The following is a 27,384-nucleotide window of genomic DNA, read 5'->3' on the forward strand; positions in this document are numbered from 1 at the left end:
TTATTATGTTATATATATTTTTTAAAAATAAATATTAAATAATTAAATAATCATAACATAAAATTATGGACATCCTCTGTCTTATAAATTTATTTATTTATTAATTGATTATATATTTATTAAATGTATCTATTTTGAAATAATGAATATATTGTTGTTCAATTTTACTTTTTTTGCAAAATTATATAATATAAACTAAATATTGTATCCACTTTAATGGTTTTTAATTAAAAAAAAAAAAATCTTATATCCATCTACAAAAGTCTATTTTTTAAGACAATGGATATTGGATGTCCAATTAATTAATACATATTTTATGAATTTTTTTTTTGTGACAATATAGACAAGTCATCTCATGCACATACCAAATCCTCGACTATACTTTGAAGGAGAGTTAAATTCTTAATTTTTTTCTACATAAGAGTTAATCATACTATCATTTTTATTGCGGATGTTTTATAAATAATACTAATTTTGACTCCAAAATTTTTTATCAAAGCAAAATAACCCTTCTTTATTTTCGTTTGTTATATCTTGAATAAAATAAGTAACTAAATTTTTCTATTTACATTTCTCACATCCAGTGAGACAAAATTGTGTCAATATTTATCCAAGCTTTATAGCTTTATTTGATTCTATAATAGACTCATACCAAACCCAATAAGATCGCTTCAATTTTTATCCATGATCTGATAAATCTGTTTGACCAACAGAGAAACTATTTTACCAATAAAACCTTTTCATTTTCTCTACTGATATATGTATGTATTAATATATACATACATACATATAAATTCATTTTAAACCAATAGTTTATGAAACATAATAATTTTATAAACATATCTACATATAAATACACCCATCAAACCATGATATTTATGCAAAGACCCATAGCAAAGTGTGTGTGTATAAAAAAATATTAAATTATATATATATTGATAAATATGACAAGCTTCCCGTACTGTTCATACACTGTTCGTCCGGGTTTTTTATAATATTCTCATACTGTACATATGGGTTCAAATACTGTTTAGTACTGTTTATATTCATAAAAAATGGCGCTTATCATCTATTATTTAAAAATAAAAAATAAAAATAAAAATAAATATGACAAGCGTCCCTCATCCATGCATTCTCAGCCATACGCTCTCACCTAATAACACGGAGTTTGGGTTACAAGCCTAAACCTTGAACCGGAATCCATTACAACCCAAATCAAAATATTATACTAATGTTTCATGTTTGCCTTCAAGTGGAAGTAATACTAAAAATTAATTAATGCAAAGTTCAGGGCTTTCTCATAAAAGGGTCCATCAGCCGTGTATCAAGAGCATCCACATCTCCACAAGGACAGTCAACGGCAGTCATTTGGCTTACATTTTAATTCCCAAATTACCCCTCCAACTTCCTATATATACCTCTTTGCGCTCTCTCCGAGGTACCATTCGCCCCGCGAGAATTCAAGAGCTCTCCGGGCTCTGAATCTTTGATCTCCCATGGCGTCCGATCCCCCTCCTCCCCACCAGACGGCCATTCCTCTTCCTCCGGCGTCCGGTGATCAGCCTCTTCATCTCGTCCACCGGACTCGCATTCCTATACCTCCGGCCGCAGGTGATCTCCCTCTTTATCTCACCCTTTTTTGTCTTTGATGATCGCTGCTGTGAATTTTGAATGGTTCTTTTTTTAATCGGTTTATGTCTTTATTTATGCTGCTGATTGATGTTGATCGGTGAATTCTTTGCTTTTTTTTCGCTGTAAAGTTTGATCCTTGGATTCTTAGGTTGTTTGTGTTGTTGAATTTGCTGATTTTTGTAAGAAAATTGATGGGGGGTTTTTGTTTGCTGCCTTTGTCGAGGGTTTTCTGTTATCTGATAGTGGGTGTTTGTTCTCCAGCTGATCTGAGTTTAATGCTCTTTTACTGTGTGAGATTGAGCATAGATCGTTATGACGAATTTTTGGCGTATTTCTTGGTTGTTGGAGAAGAAAATTAATGCTTTATGTGATTGGAAACATTGTGAAATGGAAATTTGCTTGGTTCTTGTTTCTCATAATCCTTTCATAGAATATGTTTCTCTTTTTGATCTTTGGTTTATGAGTTGCTCTCAGTTCATCCCCAGTTAAGAGCAACACAGCAATTTTTCAGTTTTTCAGTTTCACTTGATTTATGTTGGCTTATACCTTTGGTTACTGGTTCTTTGTTCTTGTTCTTCATAATTAGTTCATTGCGTTCTTTGGTTTATTAGTGGCCTTCTGTTCATTCCCTGGTTAAGAATAGTATGGCTAGTTTTCAATCCACTTACTGCATAATGGTTAATAAGTCGAGGGACAAGTTGTCAGTTCTTGTTCTTCATAATTGGCTCATTGCATCCATTTCTCTTTTTGTTTTATTGTATATAAGTTGCCTTTCAGTTCTTATCTTGATTGAGATCAATAGGTTCATTTTTCAGTTTCAGTTTGCACGACAATAATTCATTACTGGCAAGGCCTTGATCAGATCTATATAATATAGAAAGCTTAGTGACTTATTAGTGGGATAAGTTTTTGTCTCTAATCATAAATCCTTTGCATCAGTTCTGTTTCTTCAATTTTCATGCAATGCATGTGCTTTACTTTTGCTAGCTCTAGCACTGTATTATGGTATATCAATTGGTTTGCTTGCTGCAAAATTTTAAAGTTTCTCAAAGAGAGTCCTAAATCATAAAGATGCCAGTACTTATTTCAGCACTAGTGTACATAGACATTGTAGGGCTGTGATGCTATGTGTGAGCTGTTTTGACATATAAGCTGATAATTGTCTCCTTTACCTTCAGTGGGAGAATTGACCTTTAAAATCATGGATTTCCTTGAAATGTGTGTGGCTTCTGGTTTTTTTTCAATTGTTCTTGCAAGTATATTTGAAGACTTTTTTTCTGCAGTAGGAGCGAATAAGAAAATACTTATTATGTCCTGTGATACAGCAGTTCCTGTCTTGAAGTTAAAAAGGGAGTGCATTTCAAGTCTCCGGTCTATCCTCTTAACATAAATGTGCATGAAAACTATAAGGAATGATGGTTTAAGGAAACAACCCTCTTGGATAATTGTCTTTGACTTGCATTTTTCAATGTTAATTAATGAATTAATTTTTGTTGTTGTTGTTGTTACTTGTTTGCTATGTTGTCACTTTATTCTTTCTTTCTCTGTATATTCTTACTAACGCTCCTTTTGATAATGCAGTGACTGAAGCGGGCGGAGATCTGCCAGATGATACTGACCAATCTTCATTGGTTCCAATTCACATTGTTGATGATGCGTCTCAACTTCCTCATGAATTTCTGAATCCTTCAGCTGATAAGAAGCTGGTTATTGGATTTGACTGCGAGGGGGTGGACCTTTGTCGAAATGGGGCTCTTTGTGTGATGCAGGTTTCATATCCTTTCTTGTATTTATCTTGGAGTGATGGAATAATGAAGTTACATGCTTCTAGAACATCTATTACGCATGTAATTATTTTTATATCATTTGGTTCGTCATCCTAATTTGTAGTGTATCCAGCTGCTTAAAACTATTAAACGAATGGAGGAGTTCTACTTCGGTTATTAACATAAATTATCATGAGAAACAAACATAGGATGAACTAGCAGGCTGCTAGCAATAAGTATTCTAACTAGTTAAATTAATGTAAAGGCTTCTACAGGACCTTGTTGTTAGGGTGTGTTTGACTGGTAGAGTGGAATGCAAGTTTGGAAGTGCTGAAGTGCCACTATAATGGACATCACACTTCCAGGCAGAAGTGTCACTTTGTAGTGTTTGGATAAATAAATGCTGAAGTGTTTTGGCTTGAGTGAAACAAGTTAATTTTATTTATATCAAACATGCTTAAATTAAATGTTGATAAACAATAATATTTTAGTCTTCTAAAGTCATTTATGTCCATTTCATATGCAAAATGCGGGAATGTAATATGCTGAACACTGATGCAAATCAAACACATGTAAGTGTGCAGAAGTGCTTCACTGTCCCCATTCAATTTCCACTAACCAAACACTCCATTAATAAGGGAAGCCATTTTGATGCTATTTTGTTCTTTAGTCATGTTCAGAAACATCTCTGTTGTCAAATATCTTTCACTTTTTGAGGTTACCTATAAATTGATGTTTTTTTAATTTTTTTAATGCTTTCAGGTATCTTTCCTTTTCTTCTACCACTATCCTCTTCCCCATCCTGTGCATATCACTTTGTACCTTAATTGAGTTTGAAGAATGGGTTCTTCTGATATGTTAATGTTATCCATTGTCTTCTTTTTCTTGTTGAACCTCAAGCTGTAGATACTTAGCTTCATGGAATCAAACTGATGGTATTGTCTTTACTTTAACATTAAGCATATGGAAGTAAATCTGGTTAAGCTTAATTCCATGTTTAAAACTTGGCACTGGAAGATCTTTTGCCAAAATAAAATTTCTTTTTCATAAAGTTTAGTCTTAGTTTTGTTCATTTCATGAATATGTATTTGGAAAGTCAGTTCCTTTTTGTTCCTTTAACAGTGTTATTTGTAAGGCTATAAAATTTGCAAATCATTTTGGTTGCCTGTGGTTTTGTGCACACTCTCAACTGGGTATGCTTGGATGTTTCTCTTCTATGGTATAATTCTGCTGGTAAAAGCAAACTTGGTTTCTATCTAAATATTTTTCATGGCATACCTTTCTCTTCCATCAATATTCTGGAGTTAAACTTGTTGAGTGATAAGATCTCAAAATTAAATCTGGTGATTCAGTTTTTGTGCTCAAGACACCATTGAGATTATGCTGTGTGTCAGTCATGAGATTTATGAGCAGAAAGAAAGTTGAAGGTGCAACAAAGAAAATAAAAAAATTTTATGAATCCCTTGAATAAAAATAAAATACCAAATCTCATGTTACATGCTTTATCAATATCAAATGTTACCATTTGGACAGCCTTATTATTCTTTTGACGACAAATACATGCATGCATGTAGTTCTGTGTAAGAAATTTGTGATATAAGTTTCCTTATATTGATTTTTATTTTGTTTTTGTTTTTGTTTTTTTTTTTTTTTTTTTTTTGTAAGCTTGCATTTCCAGATGCTGTCTACCTGGTTGATGCAATAAAAGGTGGGGAGGCACTCATGCAAGCCTGTAAGCCTGCACTTGAGTCTAGTTACATCACAAAAGTTATTCATGACTGCAAAAGGGACAGTGAGGTCTTGAAATATTTTTACTAACCGTTGCTTTCAACTGTGCTATGTAAGTTTATGATGTTTGTTTGGCATTCCTGAATCTCATCTGTGTTGTGCAGGCTTTGTATTTTCAGTTTGGAATTAGGCTACATAATGTTATGGATACTCAGGTAGACTCACCTCTATTCTCTTCTAGTGCAGGAAAAAGCTTTATTAATATATCAAAATTATGAGTCTCTTGTGTTTGTCATGGCCAGGATAAAAAAGCCTTTAAATGCATTAGAACCTATGCCCTTGAATTTAAATAAAATAACATTATGCATTTTTTATCATGTAGATCGCATATTCTCTGATAGAGGAGCAAGAAGGAAAGAAAAGAGCACCTGATGACTACATATCTTTTGTTGGTCTCCTTGCTGATCCTCGCTATTGTGGTACTTAATTGACAGTGTTTATCCATTGAGTTTCTATTATCTCTGCCTTAAATGGAAGTTGTTTTGTTTACATTGATGCTTAAAAGCCAAGACCTTGACATTTAAACCCTTGGTAATCTAAACCTTGCATATGGTTTCTTACAAGTGCCGATAATGTTCATACATGGTGTTGTCACTCCTAAGCATCTCTGAACTTGTGGAAAATTATGTACAATTTAGAGGACCCAGTGACTTGTATTAAGAATAGTTAGGCTAGGAATTTAATTGGCAGTATTTCGATAGGGAGTTTAAAGAATGAGTTTTCAGGCCAATGTAGGACAACTCTTATTGAATTGTTATAGCGTCTGCTAGTGAGGAAATAAGCTATTGCAAATGGGATATGAAAGAAAATTTGGAAGCTATCATAATTGATGAATGATAAATTTTTTAGGGATTGGGAATTGGTTGACAAACATATGGAATTATCAATGGTGAAACAAAGGGATAGCAATTCTCTGGATTTTAAATCAAGTCCTAGAAGCAAATTATCATTTTAGTAACTAAAAACATTGCTTTTTATAGATTGTGTGATACAGAGCTCAATTGAGATTTATTAGAACCATTCTTTTTTGAACAATGAGAATCTATATATTAGTATATAGCTACTTGTAATTGGAACAATCATTGGTTACTTAAAGATTATGATCAGGAAACATTTTCTTACAAATTTTTTATATGGCATTTGTAATTACAAATGGATGTGATTCTGTGTGTGTGTGTGTGTGAACTACAATAATCATTGTTGAGGATTTAATGGACATGTTCTCTGAGTTTGAATTCTGTCTGATATCTTGCTGGCATTTCTAACGTAGGTGTCTCATATCTTGAAAAGCAAACAGTGCGTGTACTTTTGAGGGAGGTAAATTTCTTCAAACTACATGACCCATTTAATTTGTATGCAGTTGATTCATATACATATGGATTTCATGTCTTAAAAACTGCAACATCTGTTTGTGGTGATTTTCATTTTCTACCTCCCTACTGTTCCTGTTGCCAAATTACTAAGAGAAGCTCAGAATTGTCATGGCCAGTATGGCAATTATTCTTGTGTTTATTATAACTTCCATGACTTTCTTTACGGACTAAAGTTTCTGTGGTTCCTTGCTTTTAATGATGAACAGTGAATACCATGCAGATTGAAGAACTTGAGTCATTAAAAGAGAAACATGTGTTTGATTTGACTGACTTTTTCCTCACAGTTAATAAACCAGGGTTCATATTCAAGGAGTGTTTTTATCATGACCGGCCATTGTTGTGGCTGTTCCTTCTAATCCTTTTGCTCAAGCAGTTGACTGTCATTTGGAGAGAGGTTGGTGTAACCTGTGTGCTTTTATTACCAGGACCCAAAGTTTTGGACATACAGGCCAATGACTGAAATGATGATCCGTGCGGCTACTGATGATGTTCGCTTTCTTCTATACATCTACCATAAATTGATGGAGAAGTTGAATGAAAAATCATTATGGCAGCTCTCTGTTCGAGGATCACTCTACTGTAGATGTTTCTGCATCAATGATAATGACTATGCTGATTGGCCGCCTCTCCCCTCCCTTCCAGGTTCTTGCATTAAAACAAGTGAAATTCATATTGTATGTCTATTTAGCATGCATGTAAAGGTCTTTAAAAACTCATTTTTACACTTCGAAGTTTCAGTAATCTGGTTGGTTTACTATGTTTCTCCTCAGAATTGGTATATATCCCTTAGAATTGTTGCTTAGACAAATATTTCTGCGTTGTGAAGCTCTCATTATTTAGAATCATGATTTCTGCATCGTGCTATTTTTTCTGAGAATATCATGAATTTTTCTTCTGTTTGCAAACTATTACTCTTAGGTTGATTTCAAAGAATTGGTGGTTCTTCAAAACTCATTGCATTTTTATGACTGTCGTTGTATTGATGTAATGTGATATAGATAGTGATTGAGTATCATTATGATAGATAGATATGTTCTTGGTGTCACCACTGGTCAGATAATTGTGAACTTTGATAATTGGCATCAACCAGTCATAGGTGGTGAAAAGGCATTAGAGTAACTCATGTATTTTTCGCCTTTTAATTTTGTTGTAAGATTTGACCAAGAAAAATTTAGGGAAGTATATTGCTAATACCTGACCTATACTTCATTCTTTTTGACAAATGGTTGCCATGGTATCTGACATCTTTTCACCTCCGTCATATTCTCAAGATGCAGTGAAAAAAACATGTGACTTAAGAGCTTTAGACAACTTCAGATTCTTCAAGCCTCTATATTAGAAATTTGTGATTTTAAGTGTGAAAATCTGTACAAAATGGAAACACATTGAAACTATGTGTATGGTAAAGGCAAGTATTTGGTGTTTTGGGCTGTCATCCTTAAGATCGTGGGGGTTAGATTTTTTTTTTTATTTATTTGTAAGTGCAAATTGATTTAAAGGGAGCAAAGTGATTACACCTGACAATGATTTGATTATTCAGAGAGCCTGGTTGCTGAAGGATATGTTCCAGTAGAGGAGATATTGTCTGTGTTACATGTACCCCCTGGGAAAATGGGACGAATCATTGGGAGAGGAGGAGCCTCCATTACATCAGTCAAAGAGTGCTGCAAGTAAGTTTTCTGCAGAAGTGGAACTATATATGCTTACAATCCATATTTTACAAACGGTGCAAATGATTCAATTTTGTCATAAGTTGAAGTTAATTATGTGTATTGTGTGTTGCAGCTGTGAGATCCTTATTGGCGGTTCTAAAGGTCCACCTGATAAGGTAGACTTAGTTTACTGTATAAAAAGTTCATGGTTTATTATTTTCCTTTATTGTAGCAGACTAGCTTTTGGTTTCCATGCCACTTGCTTATTATGACTCTGAAGATTTTTTACTCACTTTAGCATATATTTGCAAATCACATCCAATATAAGTTCAGATTCCCATGATAGTCTTTTATGTATATACTATATCACTTGTGGTTCTTGAAGAGGCACAAGATGATTGCATGTTTAGAATTATGTTTGCGGACAAAAATTTGCTCTTCATGCACATTGGCCTGTATCTTTATGTAGGTTTTCATCATTGGACCGGTTAAAGAGGTGAGGAAAGCTGAGGCAATCCTCCGAGGCAAGATGCTCTACATCTAGCATTGCCCCTCTATTGGTACAAAATGCTTCACCTCTCCAGATACTCTAGTCTGTGTTGCAGTCTTGTATGAGGTTTGGTATGGATAAGGGCAATATAACAAATCATGTTAATGCAACCTGCTCCAAGCCTATTACCTTTCCTTGGATGCCCTTTCCCAAATTTTCTGGGATGGCATTTTCCAAGCATCTGTAAATACAGGAAAGGTAAGAAGGTAAGAGGGAACTTATGGATACACCATTTCATGAATGCGCCTGACCCTTATATTATCAGTGGCCTTTTTGTTTTTGCTTTTGCTTTTGTTTCCGTGTGTGCACGCGCGCACTCTATCACATTTACTATGTGCTTTCATTGAGGTATATTATAGCCAAAACAAATCCGTATAGCTATCTAGTGTCAACTTCAAGCTTTGTATGTATATCTATACTACTTAGTTACCATGGAACATACTTCATCAAGCTTTGGTTTGAAAAAGCTTGGCCTCAAATCAAGCTCAAGACTGAACTTGATTGTCATGTTTAAGGTTCTCAGTTATTTAGCTTGAAATTAAGATTATAAAATTTTCCAAAATTTCTCTTGTTTTTATTCATTAGGTAAGACATCCTTGATTTATATGATGTTTGTTTATGTGCCTTAACTTTTCATCACTTGATTTAGGACATCCTTATTAAAGATCTCAGGTCACATCAGTTAATTGAGTATACAAAGTTCAGGTCGCTGTTCCATTCAATGAATCAAGTCTATTTAACAACAACATGATTGATTGGCCAGAACGGGTGAGAATGATCTGAGATCTGTTGATCCATTGCATTCAATCCTTGCTGTGGGTCTCTATGTTTTGGAATATCTTTATTTTTTTCTCTCATTTTGTTCTTGTTCTCAAAGCTTCCAAGTTTTTTAATGTTGGTACAAAATGTGTCCCATCATCATGTGATGCTGTTTGCTCCTGCATCTCTGGACCATTTCATTCATTCATTTCTTCATTCTTCACTTGGCTTCCTGCTCCATAGTTATGCCCTAAGACAATGGTTTTCCTGTGTGTCTACTTTTTATTAAGTTGGAAAAATATAGAAAGAATAGTTTGAATTTGTAGAAATATATATATATATATATATATAAATTTTATATGTATTGAAAAATCATTGTCCCAAACTTTTAGAATGACTCTGGCCATAGTTTCTTTGCTTGAAAGCAACAAAAATGTATGTCTGATTGTACGCCAGCGTACAACTGTGTGAAGATTGATTGATTATTGATACCAGAGCAGCATTGGAGAAGGCTAGATAGAGATGACTCATGAGTCAGAGATGGAATTGTATCTAACCCATCTAGAATCATTGCTGTTATATATATATAGTATATTTTTAAATAAATTTCCTTCTTGAGATGATGACATTTCAGTTGGGAAATGTAGTTAGTAATAATAGCATTGCTTGTTGAATGCAATCTTAGTAATTTTGCTTCTCTTTCTTTATCATACAGGGTAAAATAAGAAGGTAAAAACAAGAATACCGATTAAGTTTAGCCACTTTTTAATAGAGTAGTTGGTTACTTTATTCTTTCTTAAAAAAGTAGCTAGTTACTTCATTCTCCCTTTGAACTCAAACTTGAAGGTTTGAATCTTACTCCACATTTAAAAAAAAAAAAAACAATTTTGTAGGTTTCTAAACTTATTTATGTTGTATAATAATTCATTTTATTATTTATATTATACTTGAAAACAATAGTATAGCTGAGCAACAAACAAATGTAGACTTTGGAAAAACATGACATAGCAAAAGAAAACCACCTTTGATTTCATTGCATGATTGCCCCTTTTTTTAATTAAAGGCAAAGAAAAAAGGAAACCATTCAAGAGAGAGAGAGAGAGAGAGAGAACAGAGAAGCAAGAGTTGGTTACATGGATTGAGAGTAGATGACGCCCACCCATACATACAAAATCTCCAAAAATACTGATGACATATCAAGTCTGTTATAAAGGAAAAAAAAAAACTAACAAATGGTACAAAAGTCTTTTTCCTTCACACACTCACACACGCATACACTGATACACACGTGCGAACCACACAAGTTGGCGGTTTTCTCAAGGGCACGCCTTGGCTTGAATCAAGGGGACAAACTCCTCTGCCACTCATGCTCACCCATATATCTTAGTCTTAAGAGAATGTCCCTCTTTGGCTCTTGGTCTTACCACTCTTTGAGAATAAAGCTACCTTTTCAGAGCACTTTTAGTTTTAGATATATAGAAAGAGAGAGAGAACCAAAGTTGTATATATGGAGAGAGAGAGAGAAAAAAGGAGTACAAAATGGTACAATATCCAAGGCCGGCCAAGAAGACAAGAGAGAATAATAGTTAGCACTTCAAAGTATTCTTTCAAGCTTTAAGGTGCTCTGAAAACACATAAAGGATGTAATCATAATCCAATGATCTTTGAGTTCTCTCTATCTATGTGTGTGTGAGAGAGAAAGAGAAAGGAAAAGTAGCTTTAGATTAGGGTTCCTTTTGGTTCAAAGTCATGATAGAGGAAATGATAATGGTTTTGGTACAGAGGGGACATCAAAAGAGCTAGAGATTTGCATGCCAAAAAGGTGGCTAATTAGTTGATGATGATGATGATCATCTCATCAGAGTCTTCTTTCTAAGTACCTTTCTAATAATGCTTTTGAATTATGGTTTTTTTTTTCTTTTTTAAGAAATGGTAACCCCTAATTAAACCCAAAAGAACTGCAACTAATTATCTAGCAATGATGCAACCTTTTGAGCTAAAGTTTTACCTTTTTTTTTTTTTAACCATTTTTCTCTAGGGTTAATTAGGGTTTTGAAAGTGAAAGTAATGTTCATGGTCAAAGAAAAATGGTAACCCTAACCCACAAACAAACTGCTCTAATGATCAAAAGACATTGCAAGGGTTTAGAGTTTGTGAAGGTTAATTTTACATATTATAAGGTTAGTGTTTGCAAAATGGATAACTTATAGAAGTGGAAGGGTTGGTGTTCATGGTGTTCATAGTTTGAATATGACTCTTACCTAGGGTTTCTAAGGCAATGACTTGAGATTTCAAGAACTTGAGATAGTTTGCAGCCTCATCAAGCATTGAAGCAGTGTCCATCTTACTCCCACCTGGCACCAACCTTTGAAGAACCCTAAGTCTCTCACTTATCCTTTCTCTTCTATGCCTTGCTGCCACTGTTTGTGGATCACTAGATATCCTCACATTCTTCCTCTTTGGCTTCTCCACTGCTTCTTCAATCCCAAAGTTCACCGGCCTCATCGCTGCCGCTTTGTATATCATCTCCTTTACCTGTGCTATTGCTTCTGTGTCCGGCTCATAAGTATTATTCTCTTGAAAGTCGATGCTCGATAAGTACTTCTCCGTCTTTGCCTTCTTGGCCGGCCTCGATGACTCTCCTCCGAAGATTATTCGAAAGCTCGATCTCTTGTTGTTTGTCGTCATTGCCGTCTCTTGTGAGCAACTATTTTTGATGTTGTGGCTGTAGTTCGCCTCTGACGACTCGCCGGAAGACATGTTACTGCAGCTTGAAGTCAAGTTACGATGATTAGTAGTATTGTTATTCATCGTCATCATCGGTGGAGCTCGGTTGTCGTCTCGCCGGATATTGTTGTTGTTGTTGTTGTTGTTGTTGTTGTTATTGTTAATGGGTTGTAAGTCTTGGAATGAGTTGAAACTTTGTATGAAATTCAAACCATCAAATGAGTTGGTTGATGAAGAAAGAGCTTGATGATCTCCCCATGGAATAAACAAAGCTTCATCAAAATCAACCTTGTGATCACTTGAACCTGAAATGGAGATCTCATCTTGAACAATATGCTGATCATCACTCCATAACCATGGTGGTATGGAGATCTCATCCAAATATCCATATTCCATTGAACTCCTACAAAACAAACAAATTAAGTTCAAATAAATTTACAAAAAAAAAAACTCCATATCTATATATATATATATATATTTATCATAGATAGATAGATAGATAGATAGATAGATAGATAGATAATTACCTTTGTATTAATGAGAGAAATTGCCTTAGAGAAATTGAGAAGGTGGTGATGGTGAGATGAGAGGAAATGAAGTATATATGTGGTGGTGTATGTACATATATATATATATATATATATATATATATATATAAAAGAAAGGGATGAATGGAAAGGTGGTACTTTAAGGAAAAAGTGACAAGTGTTGATGAGAGAAATATAGTTAAAAAATAAAATGGAGAGGGAGAAGATGGGAAGCATATGAGAGTTCAGAAGAGAAGGGATTGAATATTAGAGTTTGGAGAAAGGCCTGCAATGCTATTTTGGTTGTTTCTATTATACTTATTCTTCATCTGCCAAGTTGAGAGAGAAGTAGTAGTAGACTAGTAGTGGAGAGCTTAATTCAACAGTAGTCATCAGTGCCACCCTCTTTTAGTTGTCTCCACACTCTCATTCTTCTCCGCCCTTTTTTTTTTTAATTATTCATTATTATTATTATTACTTATAATATATATTTCTATATATATATATATAATTAAGCTTGTTTTCATTGTTTGATTAATGTTGTGTGTATATATATACTATATTTATGAATTGATGGTCCCATCCACTTAGATCTCTTGTATTCTTGTGCCATTGCCGACATTTTCAGAGAAAGAAAGAGAGAGAGAGAGAGAGAAGGAACTATGGTTAATTAATTAGTTAAATTTAATCTAAAAATGGAGAGAAAGAAGTAAAGTATTAGGAGTGACAAAGAGAAACTCAAAAGATTTGATCAAATTAGTTTCTCTTCTTATATATATGGTGTGTGTTTATTTGTTAATATATATACAACCCATGGGTTTATACTGTAAATGGATTCAAGTGATAATCTTGGGAAACAGGCAAACAGCTGAAATTTGATATTTTGATAATTTTGATTAAATCAAAGATAATAATAACAAGATTAGAGACTTTTCTAAATTATTTGTGTTTTTGTTATTATTAAAATTGCTTTTTTGTAAATTACTTGGGAGTATACTATAAAAGTGGAGTTGGTAATTCATTTTTTTCCAAATCAGAAATCGAAGGTTTTAATCTATTGTTTGTCGATATTTATAAAATAAAACAATTGTTTTTATATCTCTCCACCATTAGAGTTTATAAATAAAAGTAAATTTTTTTATTAATTTTATTAGTTACCAGTGCCAAACTTGTATTGCAAAAAGAAACCAATATCCAAAATCTAATATAAATAAATATTGATACAAATTCAACCATATTCATAACTAATAAAAAATAAATAAATATTGCTCTTTTGTGAACTTGGAAACACTGCATCTCAAGATACCATGGATTTCTTTAAACTTCCTCTCAAAATCATACATACTTTGTTCTCTTGAATAATATAACATATATAGAGAGAGAGAGGATGTTTGGGAGTATGTATTTAAATTAAAACTAAAGTGACAAATAAAGAAAGGTTCCTTTGGATAAAAACAAGAGTAAAGAAAGAATGGTATGTTGAAGAGATGAGTGAGACACAAGCTATTTTGGACTGACACATTACAAAAAGTAACAAACATTTGCATCTATTCATTAAAATATTATGCAAACAAACAGTACTAATTATTAAAGCAACATAAAGAAAAAAAAACATAAGATAATATTGCCATTGAAATTTGCACTCATTTATTTATTATATCATCCTATGTTTATCCTAAACATCTTTTATTGACTCTCATACATACATGAGTTTCATCCAATCTTATTTTATATATATATGTTTGGAATTTCATCATTAGAATACTTTGCTCTTCTAGAGTGTGACATCAAATTAAATTCAACAAAATTATTATTAATTTTGGTGCGATAATTCATTTTCTTTCACTTTTTTTTTCCAAATTATTTTTTTAATATATTTTGAAGTGAATGATGAGAAAATGTAGAAAAACTTTGCAACATTTTAGTGATGTCATAAACATAACCACCAATCCTTATCCTAACTATATTTTCTATGTGAACTTAATATGAGAAATAATGTTGTATATCAGTCAAATCTCTTTTAGTTGTTCATTTCTTTCTAAATTATAAATTCAAATTACAGGTTGTATTTTTTATTCATTAATTCAAATTTCATAAGTCAATGTTTCATTGTAGAATAAGAATGGGTTGAGTTCAAAAAAGGAAATTTGTTTTTTCCTTTTTATATTTGGTTCTTAATTTAGGAATGAAACTAATATTGATTTTTTTATAATAATAAAAACAGAAATTTATTTGAATTCATAAACTATTCATGACAATGTCAATTGTTATTTAGATGCAATGATAAAACCAGCTTAATTTGTTTAAGGATATTTGTGCCACAAGTTTGGACTTAATCACCATTAAATATTTTCAAGATTCAAATATAATGTATAAAATAAATTATTTTTTTAGTTGCATAAATACACAAATATAAATTTAATAACTATTAGAAATTTTAAGGTATATATATACAGGTTTTTTGGTCATTTAATATATAATAATATGTTTAATTGTGTATGTATAAGCAAACAAATCAAAATTTAAAAAGGTGCAAATAGCATTTGGTATTGTTAAAAGGTATTTACATGCAATTAAGTGAATTTTTAGGTATACAGACAAAAAAACCAATATATAAATATAATATATTATAAAATCAAATGTGGATGAAAGTATTGGACATGGCACATGAGGCAACTTTCAAATTGTGTATGCTTTGTTTGGTCCCATTTGGGAGAACTTTTGGCTTTTGATGCAAAGGTTCAATGAACTTCACAAACACAATACACATAAACATTTAAATTTTCATTTATTTTGGTTTTCAATCATGCAATTCTTTGAACTATCAATTGGTTCAATAATTTAAATTTGGCTTAGTTCAATTTAAAATTCATTTGAAAATAATTTTATTGAAATATATATATATATATATATATATATATATATATATATATATATATATATATATATATATAATTAAGTTTTAAAGTAACTTTACTTCAAATGCATTGAAGCCTCATTAACTCTCTACCTAATTAGAATTGGTTTTACCTATATTTATGTTTCACATTATTATTTCTTTCATTCGTGTTTTTATGCATTTGTTTATGGGTTGGGTTGATCATTAGCTCAAAAAGATAATGGGCTCAAAATGGGTTGGCCCATTTAACATTAGGGCAATTAAAATACTGGGAAAGTGACCAAAGCTACTCTCAAGTCTTATCTTCATGACCCAATCCATTCCCTCTATTTTTCATGTGTCCAAAACATCATGTTTTTTTAAAACTTTATTTTGTTTTAATGGTTTTAACTGGTTAACTATGATAAAAAGATTGATTTATTCTTACAATAAAATTCTAGATTCAAAATGATGGAAGGTTGCTGTATAAAGTGAAATAACTAGATGATATTCTTTCTACCAACTAAAATTATTTCAGGATTTTCATAAAAAACTTATAGGCTTGCGTAATAAAAAAGGTTTGAAAATAATACAATAGAAAATGAAGTGGTAAACCGCATGTGATATGTAGTATAGTTTTTATGGGAAGAATGAAAAGTTCATAATTTTCTAAAAAAATATTTATCATATCATTTGTTTCAATTAATTGATGAGGGATTATTATCGTAACAAATATATATATATATATATTAGAATGAATTGAATGAATTGGTGATATACTTGATTTGAGTTTGATTAATTTAACAAACCCGGTTTCACCCAATTTAACAACTAGCACATTACATAAATTACTTTTAATTAAATTAATAATTTTGTGTGTTTTCCATTGATTCACAAAGTGGCATGATATATTGTTGTGTGCTTTATAAATGAATAGACTTCTACAAATATTTTTAACAGATCCAAAACTATTTACTTAAGTGACTTAAATCTTTATTACTTGACCAACTCCAAGTGGTTTTCTAGTATAATTTAATTAATATAAGATAAATATCTAAAGTTTGAGAGAGTTATTTCTATAAAATTTATTTTATATAATTTCTTTATTTTCACTCAAACTATTAAAATATTTTTTACAAGTGTTATATAAGAAATAACTACTGAATTTTAATAATCATAAGCATAACACATTTGCAATAAAGTCTTGACAATAGTACATTATTTGGACAAAATCTTTACTTTGATGTTTGGTTATTAAAAAGTTCTAAGAAATATGTTGTCCATCAATCTAATTAAAAACAGTACATTACTTACAGCAAATGAACAAATTAGTCAAGTTATCATGATTTAATATTGCAATTTATTGTGTAATATTAAGAAAAGTCAAACCTATTTAAACATGAATTCATTTATATCTAATTCAGTGGATTTAATATTGGACAAAAGTATTGACACCATGCACCACATGATATATATTTATTTTCAATATAAAATGTGCTGACTTTCATGGTTTCTTTTCCTTGACATTTGTTCGGCTTGCTCTGTTACCATGATTTATTAGTTTTTCAAGTCATTATTTTTTAATACCATACAAATATTTAATTAAAAAAATATATTAAAAAAAAAACTTTGTCAATATGATTTTACATATATTACCAATATAGAAACCTGGTTTTTATTATATAATAAATCATTTAAAGAGTGTAGATTATTTAATTATCACATTAAATTTATAACTTCCATGATCTCTTCCGAACCAAACATTAATTTTTCATATATATATACTTAAATATATACTGATTAAATATATACTAAGGGGTGTGAAAAATTCTCACTATAGCTCTAAAACAGAATATTTTAAAAATATTCTTCCCACTTCACAATTTATATATTTCTACCGTCAACCAATTTAATCAATTTTAAAATATAAACTTAAATTATAAAAATTATTAATTTGATTAAAATATGAAATTATAAATAAAAAGAAAAAGAAAAAAAAATAAAAAACAGAAAAACAAAACAAAATAAAATAGAAAAACCAAAAAAACAAAAAAAAATAAAAAACAAAAATGAAAACAGAAAAACAAAAATGGTAAAAATAAAGCTGGCAACGCGCAAATAATCACTCATCACTGTAGCTAATCTTGGATTTCGCACAGGGTTTAGTGCATGGTTGGAGCACACCTGGCGCCAAATCAAATCTCCAGATTTGCTCCAAAATTGAAACAGCATTGGAGATGCTCATAGTGGTGACCTATTGGTAAATTATTTTTGAAGTCTCCTAAGTTATATCACTAAAGGTGGGCACGGGCAATCAGGCAAGCCGGCCCTGCCCGTACTGTAGATGGGCCGATTATGGGCGGGTTGCTCCAAATACTAATTAACCGAACCACTTGAGCTACAATTTGTTTTTAATATTTATTGGAAAAACTTATATATAGATAGATGTAGGATATGGATCAAAATATTTTACATATATATTTAGTTTATAAAAAATTAAGAGACCATATAATAAATTAAAAAATTATATAAATCAATCTGTAAAATATCAAAGTATCAAACAATAAATTTTCATAAATATTTTTTTTAAAAAATAATTATTTTTGTTAATCGTCTTTTTGACTCATAAAGACTAAGTCCTACACTACTGCACATTGTTAAATTCTCTTAAATAAAGGGGACTCTTATTTGTCACATATATATTAGATTATTTTTGTTTTCAATTTATAAAATAAAAAAATAAAATTACAAAAAAAATGTTTTTTTAAATTATGTATATCAATTTATAAAAAAAATATATTAAGAAAAAAGAATATCTTTTGAATAATAGGTGATCGGGTTCTATGATACGAAAAGAACAACGTGGGCTTTTGATTCCTCTCACACCCTGGGAGGATACGTGAGCAACTCGATTCGACAAGTAAGCGGATTAAGTCAAAGTGTCATTTATTTTTCAAATTTAGTAGTAATTTAAAAATTTTTAAAGTATATACGTGGGACATCTCTTATTATTTGGAAACTTGTGGTCTTAATTTTTTGGGTCTTAATTGATTTATTTTTTTTTTTAGAAAAATTTCTAATTTTTTCCTGAATTTTCAGAAATTTTATGATTTTTTTGCTATTTTTTCTGAATTTTCTGATTTTTTTTTTTAAATTTTTAAATTTTTTTTTAGGTGGGCCAACTGGCCGGCCCGCCGGGCCCAACCCACGGGCCAGCCCGGACCACCGGGTCAACGTTGAAGCCGGGCCGGTTCCGGGCCAGACTTCCTGTGACCCGGACTCGCTGGGTCCGACGGGCCAACCCGGTCCTGCAGGTTCTACACCCAGCCGAGCCGAGTCCGGGTTGATGGATCGGTGAACCGGATCCAGCAGGTCAGGCCCGTCGGGCCTGGTTAACCGGCCCATGTCCACATCTAATATCACATTTGCCACAATCATTAAATAGTGACAGAAAAGGGTAAATTATTTTTTTAATATTTGGACCATTTGGGAACATAAATTTTTTTAATACTAAATTACTAATAATGAAGATTTTTTGGGACATAATATTTGTAATATTTTAATATAAACTCTCCTGATATTGTAAAACACCAAAAATATTTTGATGTTGATTTGTTGATTTTTTTTAATAATAATAAAATTAAGCTATATACTCACAGTCACACTTACTAAACAAACAAAAGTATACTTCACCTCCCATTTAATAAGCCTAATTAATCCAAATAATCATTTATATATTCATGAAAATGGATATATTTATTTATTAATTTTTATGAAAATGACGAACTTAATAAGTCATAATATTTGTGAAGGTGCACCAATTATAGTGGTTTTGCATATCCTTGAGAGATAAATTTTTTTTTGCCATATAATCATGGAGGGGAGAAGTGCTTCTCAGTGTTCTCACACAAACTTTTCACATATGATCTTTTGTATTGTAAATTGAGAATTTGGTGTTCAAAACCCTTCAATTATAAAATAGGGTAGGTATTGTTTAGCCATTCACCCATAATGCCCATAAATTTCTTGACATTAACTTGAGGAGATGTTTAGTTTGAGATAATGTTTTCACATTACCCGATTTTACTGGGTAATATGAAAATATTACCATTTTTGGATTAGTGACAGTGGTGATATTGATGGTAATCTGTGATTATTAATCTTGAAATATTATTAAAGAACTCAGTAATCTCATTACCACCCAAACAGAAACAGATAGTTATGTTAAATTATCAAGTGGGTGATAATCTAAAATTATTTTTAGACAAATATATTTTTTATTTTAAAAAATATTAATTTTCATAGATTGCATACTTTAAAATTTAATTTTGGATAATGTTAGTTTAGAAATATCTTTAATTTCAAAATTTTAATTTTTTATATTATAATTAATTTTTTTCACCTAAAAATTTTATTTTATCTAAACTTTCCATTTATTCAAAATTCTAGATATAAAGTATTTTAGAAAAAATATGCAAATATTAACATTTGATGTCATAATTTAATTATTTTGATTGCAAATTTTATTTTACTTTAAATTTAAACTTACTCAAAATTATACATACAAAGGTATTTTAAAAAATTTAAATATTACCAAATTGATTACTATGTTATATGAGTTTCCAATCAAACATAATTATTATAAATTATCACAATATTTATAGCTATATAATATTTTTGATTTCATTATTACAGCAATTTTAATTATGTGGTAATGTACCATGAACCAAATCTCCGTAAAATTTTATAAATTATATCAAATCATCACATCACGGTGGGTAGCTATAAATCTCTCACCATCGTACTCTGAGCATCAAATAAAGATCCAACCCCACCACCAAATGGCCAAAAATCATATCTGATTCCAAATCCAACCCTTTTATTCCTATTTACTTAAACAAAACTAAATTACCATCCAACTCACATCATAAATTACATCATAATATTTTAATTTCAATACATAAATCATATCACTATTTTTTAAAAATGTTTATTTTTCATTTTTTAACTAAAAATCAAATTTAAAAGAATAAAAAAATCAAGTTATATTTTCTTAAGACTTTTAAGTTATTATTTTATTAAAAAAAATAAAAATCTTTTGTAAGGGACATACAAACAAATATGATTATTATGAGGAATATTACTAATTACAAATTTTATAGTCATGTATAAATAATTTTCTCATGGCAATAAACAAATTTATTATATTTTTTAATAAATATGAATAAATTATAACCTTTAATCATGAACATAAGAGTAATTTAATAATAATAATATTTTTTTTTAATAAATATATATCTGTCATAGATAAAGAATGAGCACACATGAAAAACTGATCTCTGTAGCATCTGCATCCTTTACTTGCTCACGTTGCATTAGTAAGGATTCAAACTCACTGCTCTTAAAGAGATCTAATATATATATATATATATATATATAAAATCAAATAGTCATTTAAAAAAAAAATATGGCGAAGTGAATGACATCCAAAATCGATGGAAGTGGATCCAAGCAAGAAAAGGGTGATGATCGAACCAAGATGGGGTTGCCACGTCAGAGGAAGCACTTGTGCCAAGCCAAGAAAAAAAGCTATCAAATGGGCCCCACAAAAGCTCAACACTTTTCCATGGTATGCCCTATTCTTCCTCCTCCCTCTATTCTCTCTCTCTCTCGCCCACCCCCTCTTCTCTTTATCGAATCTATCTTTCCCTGCTCTCTCACTGGCCCCCGCTTCTTCTCTCCTCTCTCTCCCTCTCCCCTTCTTCTCGCGGCTCTCCTCTTGATGATTCTGCTTAGCGATTGGTTTGGATTGCCCCTTTTTGTGGTGAGGTATTCGTCTTCTTCTGCGCATTTTTTTGTTAGAATGAGGAAGGGTTGTGGTTCTGAGTGAATTTTCTGGAAATTTTCTCTTTGCTAGCTGAGAGTTGATTGAAAGGTTGGTTTTTTGGTGGAAAGGTTGGATCTTTCGTCTTGGTTTTGGGGGTTTCTTCACAATTGTGGCGGCGTGTTTTGGAATTTTGATTCTAGAGATTGTTGGGTTGGGAAAGTTTAGAGCTTTGAGGTTTGATCTGGAATCTGGAGTGTTGCTTTGCTGTGATTGAGGAGTTGTTTTTATTGTTTTTGTGGTATTGGATCTCTGGAGGGGATTGACTTAGGTTTTGGTGTTGGGTATGGGATTTAGAGGATCTTGTTTGCAGCGTTGTGGAGTGATTTGTTGTTGTGATTGGTTTTTGTTGTGAGGCTGAGTGATTGAGTTGAAGAAGATGAAAGGGGGGAAAGAAGAGGAGAAGATAGTGGGACCATTGTTTCCCAGGTTGCATGTCAATGATGCTGATAAAGGAGGCCCCAGAGCTCCTCCAAGGAACAAGATGGCGCTCTATGAGCAGCTCAGTATACCATCCCAGAGATTCAGCTCTGCACCAGTGCCAGCTCCTTCACGGCCTCTTCCACCTCAGAATGGTGGCTTGCAGGTTCCTTCTACATCATTGAGTCAGGTTGATCTGTTTATGGCCTTCTTTCTTTCGTTGTTCAATTGTATTTTCTGTTGTTGGTTCTAAGGATTAGTTTACAAATTGTATGATTGTTTGCAGAGTTTTTTTTTTTAGCTGAATGACAGGTTGATAATTTGGATTATTCATTTAGTTGAATTGTCGAGCTTAATTTCGCGTTATGCTTGCTTCCTCTTTTTCCTCCGTGTGATTCATCTCAGTAGCAGTGGTGATGTTATCTGATTGATTGACAAATTGCAATATTGAGTGTCGAATGTTAATGGGAATCAGGATCATGGTATTATTCAATTATATATGGATCAGTGTATCAGACTATTGCTACTATTGATCGAAGTTAGACACAAGAATATCATGACTCTTTTCAAGCAAAGAAATGTGGTAACTCTTTTGATGCGTGCCTTTATCCTGGTTTAAATTGTTTGGTTTTTGAGATAGTTTGAGTTCATTTAAATGTTACTTGTGATCAGTTACATATTTTACTATCCTCTAAACTTCCAAAAGATTTCACAATCAACTAAATCCTAGAATTTATCGCATGACAAGAACCATAAGAAGCTTTTTTTTTGTTTATTTTGGATTGGGGAAGAATATAAAGCATTGATTTATTTGTTACATGTTTTGATTGAGATGGCATCCTGTTATTGTGCCATAAAGGTCCAAGTGGTCTCCTTGTAGGTCTTTTGCCTGTGCTATTAAGGGACTTTCCCAGCACAATATCATGAAGACAGCATGGCTTGGTGGAATGAGATGCTGAAATGCAAATTGTCAAATGGACATTAGAATAGTGCCTAACTTTATAATACACTTTTTCATTGACATAAAAACAGTTTCTTTATGATTTGCCTTGAAACAAATTATTGTTTCTAGCTCGTCATAAAGGCATGTTGGAATTTTCTAAATATTAGGCAAATCAAATAACTAAGAATATCGCTGCTAGGAACAAATGTGATTTCCATGTGTTTTTCACTTTCCCAACTAGCGCACATCGCAATGCCCCATTTCAGTCTTGTTTATGCTTTTCTTTACTTTATATGGTAATTATCCATGGGCCATGGCTAACTGCAATGCCTCATTTCATTCTTGTTTATGCTTTTCTTGACGTTTCATGCTAAATATCCATGGTTATCTTATGGCTTTGTTTTGTCAGATCTTTGTCCTCTTCTTCTTTGCTTGGATATTAGTTTCTTTGCTTATTAGGAACAGCATGATAAACGTTATATTCCTTTTATTTTTTATTACCTTTGCTTTGGTTGATGCTAAATTGCAGATAATTCTATGCAACTGAAATGTTTTGTTCGACATAACTTCATGGTAAACCCAGTATTTGTGATCATTGAAGATGATACCCTTTTTCTTTTGGTTATAGGGTTATGGACATGAAAGGAATGGTTTTCCTTCATTTTACATGCCTCCTCACACACCTGCCCATTCAGCGGAGAGGGTTCACTCTCGTTCGTCTGGTGGAATAAATAATAATGCCTCTAGGCTTCAATCAGAAAGCAGATCCGCAAGGCCTGCAAATGAAAGATTTTTGGCTGCCACAGGATCACCTGCTGAGTGTAGTTCACTTCATCAACGACAGTGCCCTTATGGAAAGAAGTCTAGTGGGAATGCAATTGATGATGATGATGATTTCAGGGTTCCTACATTTGTTCAACCTGGAAATGCTACATGTTCAAACAAAGATACACCCGTGCTTGAAACAGAAAAAGGTATTTCCATTTGTTCTAAGGCTCAACAAAAAAGTTTCTCCACTTCCAATTCTTCAGTTCAGATCTCAAAGTCTTATGGCAAAGCCATGGAACAGAGCAAACTTTCTAGTATAAATGAGAAAGAGAAAAATGAAGACTTAGTAATCAATGAACCTAATCAGAGGGCTGTAGGCCACATAGTAGCCAGAGAAAGCCTTGTGGGATTATCACATTCTCCCAAGGCATCTTCAGATCACTCAAAGGCCGTAAATGTTTTTGAGAGTTCGTGTCATGAAACTGCAGTACAAGGCCAAGAAACTTGTGGTGGTAGTGCTTCTGCTGGATCTAAGTGCTTAAATGAGGAGGTTTTAAGAGCTAAAAATGAATCTTGTTTAAGAGCATTGGTTGATGCCAACAGTCAATTTCTGAAGGTGGGTGAGAAACAAAATCCAGAAATTAATGCTAAGCCAAGTGGTTCACCAGCAATGGGAGATGCAGAAGGAAATGATGACACCTCTGACTCCTCCATGGTAGATTCTATTTCAGGAATGGAGATATCTCCTGATGATGTTGTTGGGATTATTGGTCCAAAGCACTTCTGGAAAGCGAGAAGAGCTATTATCAAGTAAGTATTATACTAATACCTTCTTCTTCCATGCTCTGGTGTACATATTGTTGCAATCCGTCAGTCTGGCTTATTGCTTCTACTCATGAGTCATGATAAATCCATAAGGATCCAATATGGTTTTTATTCTAATAGTATATATATTCTTTTGGTCGAGTCTACACCTTTTTTGCTTTATATATGGTACCTTCCAGCTTGGAGTCTTCTTTGTCCTGTAATTAGTCTTCCAATTTGGCTGAAGATTTCAGGATTATTAGTCTTCTTTATTCTTAAAATTTAACCTTATTTGATTAATTTGCTTGGGTTTAAAACAGAATCGACTTACTTCTTGGCTTGCAATGCAAGTTCTTCTAGCTGAACGTATTGCTATTACTGACTCATACATATTGATATTACTGACTGATGTAGGGATAAATGAGTTTCACAGCCTTTAGCAGTCATAAAATTGCTGCCATGTACTGCATGCATTTTGTTAGTATGATATGATTTTCATGTCAGTTTAGCTCTTTGTAATGTATTGAAAATTAGATTGAATGATGCTTGACTTGTTCTCAGATTCAATTTCTTCTGTCTTTATTACTATAGTATGCTAATTTTTCAGCTAGTAACATGATAGTCAATCCCAAGATTCCCAATTTGGGAAAATGTTTCAAATTAGTAAGTCAGTTTATGTGCAAGGCCTGAAAAAAATTGTTTATTTTCATGGCGCGCTTATCTTATTCTTTTTTAATAATTTTTTGTTTTGGCACTTGTAGAATTTGCTTCTGAAATGATCCGACTCTTAAATTATCCACGACCATTTTGACTTCATTCTTGATTATTGAATATTTATTATCACTCAATCTTCTTCTAGGCAGTTGCTAATTGCCATTGTATAATGGCAATTATATGCATAGTTTTTGAAATTAGTAAACCCTAATGATTGAGGTCATTCTTCACTTCCTCTTTCTGCCCCCCAATTTGTGGTTATATGGCAGTTCAAATCTGGATGGATCTCCATCTGCAGAAGCTAAGAAGAAAATATATATGGTGCCAATAAGTGTAAAGCTGATATAATTAAGCTGTTTACTTCTTTAAGGCAATAACAATAGCACGAAGAATAATTAAATGAGACGAAAAACCTGGAACACTCTTACCACAATCAACAGTATTACATTTCCTCATTGTATATGCTTAGTGAAGCTCTTTTGTGATAAAATGCGGAATATTTATTCTTTTGCAGTCAGCAGAGGGTTTTTGCGATACAAGTGTTTGAGCTGCATAGGTTAATAAAGGTTTGTTTCAACAGTCGCAACTGGAATAAAGCTGCAGATAGGTATAAGATGATATGCCAGCCTCATTGTCTTGTTTTAATGCCTGTCTCCTTTTCAAACAGGTTCAGAAGTTGATTGCTGCATCACCACATATGCTCCTTGAAGAAAGTTCATTTCTGAAAAAATCTTCTCAGAAGGTAGTACCGGCCAAGATTCTGCAACATGAACCTGTGCCAAAGCCCCTGCTGGCTGCCACCCAACCAAAAGATCTACAGAAGTCGAACCAAAGAATAGAGTGCTCGACAGAGAAAACAGTTGATGCACGCCCTTTGCCCTCTACTGAGGATGGATCCCACGGAGGTCATACTGTTCAGAATCCTAGAACTGGCCCGTATGTTGGAAACCCAATGCCAATCCCTATGTCTCTCGATCATCAAAAACCAAATCCTTGGTGCTACCACCCGCCCGCAAATCAGTGGTTAGTTCCTGTTATGTCACCTTCAGAAGGGCTTTGTTACAAGCCCTACACCGGCCCGTGTCCTCCTCCTGGTGGATTTATTCCTCCGGTTTATGGAGGCTGTTGTCCTATGAGCTTACCTCCCGGAGATTTCATGAATCCGGCTTATGGTATCCCTGCCTCTCATCAACAACAAAACATGGGTGTTCTTTCGGGTAATCATCATATGGCTCCAAACTACTTCCCGGCTCCTTACCCAGTTCATGTCATGAACCCGATGATGTCTCCCTCTGCCGTCGAACAAGTAAGCCCATTGGTTGGCTCGCGACCTCCTGGACAGACTGAGCAGAGCTCATGCAACATCTCAAACCTCAGAAGTGAAACAATTTCAGGTCGCCTTTGGAAGGCTCACGGTCAGGTATCAAAAGAGAGTGGAGTGCAGGGGAGCACCGCCAGCAGTCCTTGTGAGAAGACACAAGCAGATGGAAGAGACGCGCTGCCCCTTTTCCCAACCGCACCACAATCAGAGATTTCGGCTCGGCAGCCTTCTGCATCTTGTGGTAAGGCGAATCAAACACGCGTAATCAAAGTTGTTCCACACAATGCAAGGTCTGCAACTGAGTCTGCAGCTCGTATTTTCCGATCTATACAGGAAGGGAGACAACAACATGATTCATAGATCGTGTACTGTATGTGCGTTCTTGTTTTTGACGAAATCCACTGGCTTTGATATATCTTTGTTGTTTACATGTATATGTTATTATTCTGTTATGTGTGGAGCCGGAGATCAATATTTTGTAGGCTTTGTTGCTCTATTGATTAAATTTGTGGATGCAAGCTTTGAAGATAGAACTTGAACAATAGCTGCTCTCTGTTATCATGTTTATTCGAATGAAATCAATGTTTACATTTAATGGTCTTTTGTTATTACTATTATGATGATGATCATGATGTTAGTGGAGCTGGATTTTGATCAACAGAGTGTTAATTTGTTTGTTTTAAGTATTTTTAATTTACATGAAAAGACATATTTTTTTTATGAAGAGGCTTATTTTTCCTTTGGTCATATGCTCTTGTCTTACGGAGCATACTGTATATGTTTGCTCATTATGAACATTAACTAAAGAAAAACAAAGAAATTTCTTTCCAAAATTTATTTAGGATGGCTAAGGAAATGAAAGAAATTATCTGTTATTT

General features: G+C 32.7%; 3 protein-coding genes across 5 annotated transcripts; 2 read left to right on the top strand and 1 right to left on the bottom strand.

Moving 5' to 3' along the window:
* Positions 1-1,431: 1,431 nt before the first annotated feature.
* On the top strand, positions 1,432-9,041 carry LOC120258904 (piRNA biogenesis protein EXD1). Its single transcript, XM_039266370.1, has 10 exons — positions 1,432-1,611; positions 3,214-3,401; positions 5,064-5,195; positions 5,291-5,341; positions 5,509-5,605; positions 6,457-6,503; positions 6,985-7,201; positions 8,100-8,229; positions 8,345-8,387; positions 8,681-9,041. Exons 1-10 carry the CDS (start codon positions 1,497-1,499, stop codon positions 8,753-8,755), a joined length of 1,095 nt encoding a protein of 364 aa, XP_039122304.1. The 5' UTR covers positions 1,432-1,496; the 3' UTR covers positions 8,756-9,041.
* Positions 9,042-10,544: 1,503 nt separating this feature from the next.
* On the bottom strand, positions 10,545-12,826 carry LOC120259233 (transcription factor HEC3-like). Its single transcript, XM_039266806.1, has 2 exons — positions 12,775-12,826; positions 10,545-12,650 (listed from the first exon to the last, which is right to left on the bottom strand). The coding sequence occupies exon 2, from the start codon at positions 12,641-12,643 to the stop codon at positions 11,702-11,704; it is 942 nt and encodes a 313-aa protein (XP_039122740.1). The 5' UTR covers positions 12,644-12,650; positions 12,775-12,826; the 3' UTR covers positions 10,545-11,701.
* Positions 12,827-21,321: 8,495 nt separating this feature from the next.
* Positions 21,322-27,101, top strand: LOC120258411 (ELF3-like protein 2). 3 transcript variants are annotated; one of them, XM_039265799.1, is made up of 5 exons: positions 21,322-21,481; positions 21,570-22,146; positions 23,528-24,477; positions 25,700-25,751; positions 25,853-27,101. In XM_039265799.1, the coding sequence occupies exons 2-5, from the start codon at positions 21,916-21,918 to the stop codon at positions 26,864-26,866; spliced, it is 2,247 nt and encodes a 748-aa protein (XP_039121733.1). In that variant the 5' UTR covers positions 21,322-21,481; positions 21,570-21,915; the 3' UTR covers positions 26,867-27,101. The 3 variants fall into 3 exon arrangements, with proteins under 3 accessions (XP_039121733.1, XP_039121732.1, XP_039121734.1); XM_039265798.1 differs by having other exon boundaries at positions 21,322-22,146; XM_039265800.1 differs by having other exon boundaries at positions 21,322-22,122.
* The last annotated feature ends 283 nt before the right edge of the window (positions 27,102-27,384 follow it).

This window comes from Dioscorea cayenensis, chromosome 4 (genome assembly GCF_009730915.1).
Source record: "Dioscorea cayenensis subsp. rotundata cultivar TDr96_F1 chromosome 4, TDr96_F1_v2_PseudoChromosome.rev07_lg8_w22 25.fasta, whole genome shotgun sequence".
NCBI classification, from domain to species: domain Eukaryota; kingdom Viridiplantae; phylum Streptophyta; class Magnoliopsida; order Dioscoreales; family Dioscoreaceae; genus Dioscorea; species Dioscorea cayenensis.